The 7,365-nt window shown below is 51.0% G+C and overlaps 2 protein-coding genes across 2 annotated transcripts; one reads left to right on the top strand and one right to left on the bottom strand.

Annotated features, from left to right (window-relative positions):
- Nucleotides 1-378: 378 nt before the first annotated feature.
- KD926_000393 (uncharacterized protein) lies at nt 379-989 on the bottom strand (the record flags this gene model as incomplete). Its single annotated transcript, XM_053104345.1, has 2 exons — nt 379-784; nt 847-989. The coding sequence occupies 2 exons, from the start codon at nt 987-989 to the stop codon at nt 379-381; spliced, it is 549 nt and encodes a 182-aa protein (XP_052952411.1).
- Nucleotides 990-1,400: 411 nt separating this feature from the next.
- Nucleotides 1,401-5,719, top strand: KD926_000394 (putative non-repetitive nucleoporin; the record flags this gene model as incomplete). Its single annotated transcript, XM_053104347.1, has 5 exons — nt 1,401-1,662; nt 1,737-4,202; nt 4,261-4,349; nt 4,419-5,048; nt 5,102-5,719. The coding sequence occupies 5 exons, from the start codon at nt 1,401-1,403 to the stop codon at nt 5,717-5,719; spliced, it is 4,065 nt and encodes a 1,354-aa protein (XP_052952412.1).
- Between the last annotated feature and the right edge of the window lie 1,646 nt (nt 5,720-7,365).

The raw sequence follows: 7,365 nt of genomic DNA on the forward strand, positions 1-7,365 counted from the left end.
CTGTTTGGGCACATCTAGTAGGCTTGTCAGCGACATTTTTGCGATTGGGAGCCGTAGATAATGAGGGCGCATGTCCGGAGGATTTACATACAACATTGGCGCTGGAAGGGTTCTTTTAGTTTCAGTCTTAACGCGCCTGTTTGACACGATACATGATTTTCTTGTGTTGACTCTAGTTTCTTTTGCATATGAATGGATATAATCAGGCAAGGTTTGGGCCGTTGGGCCGTCTGTCATTTCCCATTATAAGAGCTTTTCGGGCTCAATTCGTCATCGTAGTCTGGCTAGATGTGGAGTGGATATCAATTGACAATAGTACAAGTGGATAATATACAGTTTTCTTTCGTTTTTGTTTTTCTCTTGGGAGAAGCATGCTCCTCAAGCAGAAGCAACAAGCTCTTTGGCGATTTTGGCAACCTCCGACTTCTCGGCCGGTTTACCATCCAAGGCACCGCCAGGAGCGAAGAGCGACTTCAGCACCAGGCCAACGTTCGCCTTGTTGCCTCCCTCCTGCTGCTTGGAGATCTCCTGCGAGACGATTTGTTTCACATCGTCCAGGCTCATGGTCTCGACCTGGCTGGCATACTCCTCGAGGATGGTGATCTGCTTGTCTTCGTTTTCCTGGAGATCGGGTCGCTCGGCTTCGGCAAATTGCTTCGAGGCCTCTTTGGCATTGGCGGCGCGCTTGCGAATGAGCGACAAGAGCTGCAGGTCGGTTTGAATGGGCGATGGGCTTCTGGCCGAATTGTTGGTCTCGGAGATCAGGGCGCGCAGAACGTTCAACCTGAAGATCACGAGATTAACAATTATTGAATGCACTTCAGAGCAGAAAGGATTCCACTGTACCTATCTTTGTCCTTGGCTCGCATGGCAACCTTGAGATCGGTGCGGATCTTGCCCATCAGCGGCGGCGAGGCCGGGCTGGCGGTGGAGTTCCATCGCAGGGGGCGGAGGTTGACCCGGGGGGTGAATCGTAGAGGACGGAACATGATGGCCGTTGGTGAATGTGTCAATGGAGTCAGATAATAAATTGAATCTTCTCAGAGGTGAAGACATCCGGGCGGAGAGGGAAAAGCGAAAGGCGGAGAGCAGCTCGAACTGCCGGGTCCGTGCACAATTTTGTTTCTCTGTCGGTCACTCTTCCTGTGTTTCTTCTGGCTCTCTTGCTTCCAACCCTTCAATTCGAGGTCGCGACTCTTTCCTCCATCCCTCCTCCTCTTCCTCCCTCGTGCTTCTTTCTCCTCCGATTTCATCTCTTTCCGCTCCCCCTACGATCCCTGCGCCGAAGCAATCTTCGTCGAACACGCCCCGGGGAGCGCGACGATTTCCCTCAACCCGCCCCCCCAAAGGCCTGCATCGGACTGTCAGACCGCACCATGTCCTATCCCAATTTACCTCCGATGGCTACGCCGCCACGGAGGCCACTTCCTGGCGCATACTTCCAGACTCCAGCTCCCGTGCCTAATCCCGTGCCTAAACCGCCAGCTGCTGCTCCCTCCGCCGATGCAGCCGTACCGGCGCCCGCCTCGCTTCCCAAATTTCCTCCCGCGGCGTCCAAGTCGAAAAGTCAGACATTGAGAACGGAGGAGCGGGGCGCGCGGACGATCAATGATACTCTACTGCAGGAGGCTCGCTACCCGGACTTGGACAACTATCTCTCGCGTAAGTGACCGGCCCTCCCCTCGTGTTGTCGGGTGGAAATGCCCGGTGGTCCCTTGCTAACACTCGCTGTACAGAGGGATTCTCGTCCGACTATGACATGCCCGTGGTACCGTCATGGTACCCTTTCCAGAAAGTGAAGATGTATAATATCCCTGATCAAATCTTCGATCAGTATAATCGTGCCCAGGTTTCGACGAGCATGGGTCTCTTCGCCGAGCTGAATCACGCGTGGGTTGCCATTGACAACGCCCTCTACATCTGGGACTATACGCATCCCAACCCTCAATTGGTGGGATTTGAGGACCAGCCGAACAGCATTAATTCCGTGCGCCTCGCGAAACCTCGCCCCGGCGTGTTCCTGCCTTCCATCACTCACCTGCTGGTCATCTCCACGACGGTTGACGTTATCCTGCTCGGAATGGGCTGCGAAGCAACGGCAGCTGGAGCGCGACAAGTGACGTTATACCAGACCGGCATGTCGGTATCGATTCGTGGCCTTGATGTTGATGTGATCACCTCTTCCGACGCGACGGGCCGTATCTTTTTTGGTGGTTCTTCCAGTGACGATGTCTACGAGCTTGTCTATCAGCAAGAAGAGAAATGGTTCAAGGGCCGGTGCTCCAAGGTGTGCCACACTAGCTCGCGCCTATCGACGATCACCCAATCGCTCAGCTTTACGGCACAACCGTTCGAAAGAGTAGGGCAGATGGAGGTCGATGACAGCAGGAATTTGCTTTACACCCTATCGACACTGTCCACGATCCGAGTCTTCCATATGAAACCCGACGGTACTCTTGCTTTGGCCATCACCAAGCAGGCGAGCGACATCTATGCCAACATTGGACATATCATCCCCACAAATGACACCGTTCACGCTCGGGTACGCATTGTCTCCATCAGCCCTATTCCTGCGGCCGAGGCGTCGAGATACCACCTGATGGCAACCACCGCCACCGGATACCGCATCTACCTCAGTGCCACTGCTTCATTCAACTGGACCTCAGACCCCTCGAGTTCTGCAGCCCCCACGAGCATGCAGGCGCATCACGTCAAAACTCCTCCCATCAACCCGGCCCTTATGGCTGAACAAGGTCAGGCCATGCCAGGCCAGCCCCGATCCACGACATCGATCGCGTCAAAGCAGTCCATTTACTCTCTCGATCCGACTCGATTCGCTGCTCGGTTCCCGCCGGGTTATTTCTTTTGCATTACGTGCAAGGATTCGGTGTTGAAAACCGACACGCTTTTCATCTCGTCCCCTGATTCAGGGCGTGTGGCCCGTTCGCAAGAGAATGTGATCCCCGAGAAGGCCGCAGAGACGGCAACTTGGCTGAGACTTGGTAGCAGCGCGGAGGATATCGGCATCTGTTCGCCACCTCCCGTGGCGTCGAACACCCCCGGGGGCTTCAGCAATGAGCTTGCCGTCCAATTCGAAAACCAGGCAGCGGAGATTGCCATCCTGACGAACACCGGCATTCATATCATTCGCCGACGACGTCTCGTGGACATTTTCGCGGCATTGGCGCGTAATGGCGGCGGTGAGGAGGGCCTGGATGGGGAAGTCAAGAGCTTCATCCGCACGTACGGCCGGAGTGAGACTCTCGCAACCGCCTTGGCGGTGGCATGTGGCCAAGGGGTGGAAGTGTCGACGGACTCGCGATTGACCCAGGTCACTGACCCGGACGTTCTGGAGTTCGCGCGTAAGGTATTCATCGAATACGGCGGAAGGCCGACGATGAACGAAAACGTCGTTGCCGACAGCTCAACCCCCGCGATCGACACCGTTGTGCTCTCCCCCCGACATGCCGGTATCGCTCTCTACATCTCCCGACTTATGCGCTCGATTTGGAACAAGGAAATTGTCACGGTGGCCAGCACGCCCAATGGGGCGCAGACCGTCTCTCCCTCAGTTGCTCCGGCGAAGCTGCAAAGCGTCCAGCGAGACCTCGCGGCTCTGCAGGAGTTCTTCACGGCGAATAAGAGCTTTATCGAAGGATTGAGTGGCCCAGAGGCTCTGACCCGGGTGTCAACGAAGCAGGAGGAAACGGCATTGCAGGCGGAACACAGGGCTCTTCACTCTCTCGTTCAACTTGTGTCGCACACCATCGAAGGCATTTCGTTCGTGCTGGTTCTCTTCGACGAGCGTGTGGATGAGATCGTTGCACCATTGCCCGCTGAGTCGAAACAGCGTTTCATCACCCTCACATTCGAGGAGCTTTTCAGCACCGGCAAGGGCCACGAAATCGCCAAGGAACTAGTGAAGGGGATTGTCAACAGGAACATCGCAAAGGGTTCGAACGTTGAAACAGTGGCGGACGCCCTCCGACGACGGTGCGGCAGCTTCTGCAGCGCCGAAGACGTGGTTATCTTCAAGGCTCAGGAATGTTTGAAGCGGGCTACCGAGGCTGGTTCTAACTCGGAATTCGGTCGCAACCTGCTGAATGAGAGCTTGCATACATTCCAGCAGGTGTCCGAGAGCCTGCCCATGGACTATCTCGTCTCCGCGGTGGAAAGTTACGTTGCGAATCAATTCTTTGCAGGTATGTAATTCATCGTGTCATGGGCAATACGATCTGTGGTGACTAACCGCGTGAACAGGCGCAATTCAGCTTGCTCTCAATGTGGCTCAAAGTTCGGATAAGGGCAACGCCGCATTGACATGGATTGCCGATGGACGTCCGGAAGAGGTACGATACATCATAGCTTGGAACAACCTTTCCCCTTGTACGTGCGTGCAGCTAACCCTTTCCCCACAGGATTCCCGCAAGGACTACTTCTATTACCGGAAGCAGTGCTATGAACTTATCTTCAAGGCCATTCTTGCCGTTGACAACCTTGCGGCTCAAGATGCCGGAGTCATCGACGGCCAATTGACCACCATTGCCAAACGCCAGAATGAAGCCTACGGGGTCATCACAAAATCTACCGATGAGATGTTCCTCACGAGCCTGTACGACTGGTACCTCGAGAAGGGCTGGAGCGATCGCCTACTGCAGACCGACACTCCCCTTGTTGTCACGTATCTGGAGCGCAAGTCGACCGACGATCTTTCCCACGCCGATTTGCTATGGAAATACTACGCTCAGTCGCAACGATTCTTCGACGCGGCCCAGGTGCAATACAACCTCGCTCAAAGTGCTTTTACGCTTCCCCTTAGCCGCAGAATCGAGTATCTGGGTCGGGCCAGAGCCAATGCCTCGATCTTCACGCCAGACGTGGGACGGCAACAACGACAGCGACTTCTGCGCGAAATTTCCAATCTAATTGATGTTGCAAACATCCAGGACGATCTCTTGCAGCGTCTCCGGGATGATAGGCGGATTGAGGCGGATCGCCGAGAGGAGGTCATCCGTGATGTTGACGGTGCGATCATGGATATTAGCACAGTAAGTTTTATGCCGCCGAGACATTTCGAATCAATCATACTGACCACCCTTAGCTATTCAACCAATACGCCGACCCCGCTAGCTACTACGACATTTGTCTCCAGATCTTTTACGCCGCCGACTATCGCGACCCTGCCAACATCAAAATTACGTGGCAACACCTCCTCCAAAATCTGCACGATGAAGTCGCCGAGAGGGGCGAGATCCCTCCCTTCGAAGCCGTCGCCGAAAAGGTCCGCAACCTTGGCGGTCGTCTCCGCATGTCCGAAGTCGTCTTCCCCATCTCCATCATCCTCCCCCTGCTGGAGCGCTACTCCCTCGAGCACCAGCGCGGCGTCGCCCCGGCCACCTGGATTGTCGACCTCTTCCTCGACCTGGGTGTCGCGCACGAGGCCCTCTACGCCGTCCTCGAATCTATGTTCTACATTGATGAGGCCCCCTTCCACGGTTCCAACCGCAAATACATCGCCAAGGACTTGCTTTACGTCATTGACCACTGGTTCCGGGATACCGTGCGTCTCGGAGGCGCCGTCTTCGGCAGCGATGTCATTGCCGAGCGGATCTGCGAAACCCTCCTTCTCCTCCTTCAGACGAGTGCCATTCCTCCGGATCAGTTGCAACAAGCTCAAGAACTGCGGCGGAAGATCGAGGAAATCTTGCGATATGAATGAGTTGGACCATTTAAACTTGGTTTGAGTTTGCATATGTTTTTTATTAGCATTGGGGACATTGGGTTGGAGGACAGCAGCATTTATTTTGAAGGACGAACATCTATTTCCCTAAAGGAAATAGAAAGCAAAACAAGGACGAGGCTGAGGCCGAGGACAACATCATCGGAAGAAGACACGAAGTAAAATATCATCTTTTATCTCTTTTTTTTCTTATCTGTTACTACTACCATTGCTGCTTCTACTTACGTATGTACTATTTGGGCGTCTTGAGTTGTCTTACTTTTCCTTTTCCTTTTTTTGTAATATCTTGTTTGTTGTTTGTTTAGACGGAATGCCAAGGCTTCTTCACTTCTTTTTCTTATTTTCTCATTTTTCTTTTGATCGGTCGGTCCCTGACGAGTGACGACTTTGTCTTGTTTGGTTGAGCACGGGGTCGAATTGTTAGTTATAATATACCTTCTTTTAATTTAAAGAAAAAGGCTATAGTCCAATATTCGACAATCTTTATATATATAATTGCATAATCGCTAACCGTAGACAATTGCTATGCCAGAGGTAGGCTGCCGAAGTGGTCAAAAACTTGATTGAATTAATTAACTAGGGGTCAGGATAGGCCCTTTTATCATTGATTTCACGTAATATTTATGGCCGATATCAAAGAATCTTCCACTTTGTACAGTATTCTTCAGAACTTACCTTTAACAAAGGTTTAACAGATTACTTGAAGCATTTAGATCTTCCACACTCTATCCCAATCCGGCCAAGATAAGACTATTTAAAAACAATAAAATATAAAAAATAGTGTTCCTTTCGTACAAAACAATGAGGCAATTCGTCTCAATAATGATTAATTCGATCAATAAACTGCTTCAGAACCTCACTAGGCCATGTAGTGGCGCCTATAAAATATTTAAATGGGAGGTTTTGATTAATCAATTCAAATGATTTAACAGCCTTTGATATAGTGGTTTAATCGAATTTTTTAAAGCGGCAGGCTGCTCCTTTTTAAACTGACAATACTTTTTAGGCTTCTTTTTTAGATAGAGATCCCAACAGTTTTCCTTTGTATGGCCTTTCTTACCACAGTAAGAATACTTTGAATCCATTTTCAGGGATTGTTTCTTTCCTTTAGCCGCTTTTGAAAGGTAAACAATATTATTAATATTTTTGTAATATTACATTCGCTGCTCGTTCGTTCAAGCGGGCAGAGAGAGCTTCAAACGAGATTTTAATTTTTATTTAAAATTAGGGTGACGAAATTAGACTAAATATGTATATCAAGGTTCAATAAATAGAGATCAGTATAGAATCACAAAAAAAATCTTAATTTATATTTAAATAGGTTCAAATTTCACGAATACGGCCCTCCATCTTCAAGATATATACCTTAATAAAAAATATTATTATTAATTTATTATTTAATCAAGTTTACTGTCCATACCGAGCCCCTAGGGCTATGACAGACCGTGTGTCGTCGGCCTGAGGCTAGGCCTCAGGCCCCTATCAATTGTTGTTGTTGTATTTTACGGCCGTGTGACACCGCCTAAGCACGTGTCCTACCGTCCCCTATTGGGGCAAAGGCCGCCAGGGGGTAAGCCCTGGGCGTCACTAACTAGCTGCTAGTTCTATGTACAGATAGGGGACTT

The sequence above is a fragment of the Aspergillus affinis genome (genome assembly GCF_023601865.1).
Source record: "Aspergillus affinis strain CMG 70 chromosome Unknown NODE_109_length_123035_cov_85_487797, whole genome shotgun sequence".
In the NCBI taxonomy this organism is placed as follows: domain Eukaryota; kingdom Fungi; phylum Ascomycota; class Eurotiomycetes; order Eurotiales; family Aspergillaceae; genus Aspergillus; species Aspergillus affinis.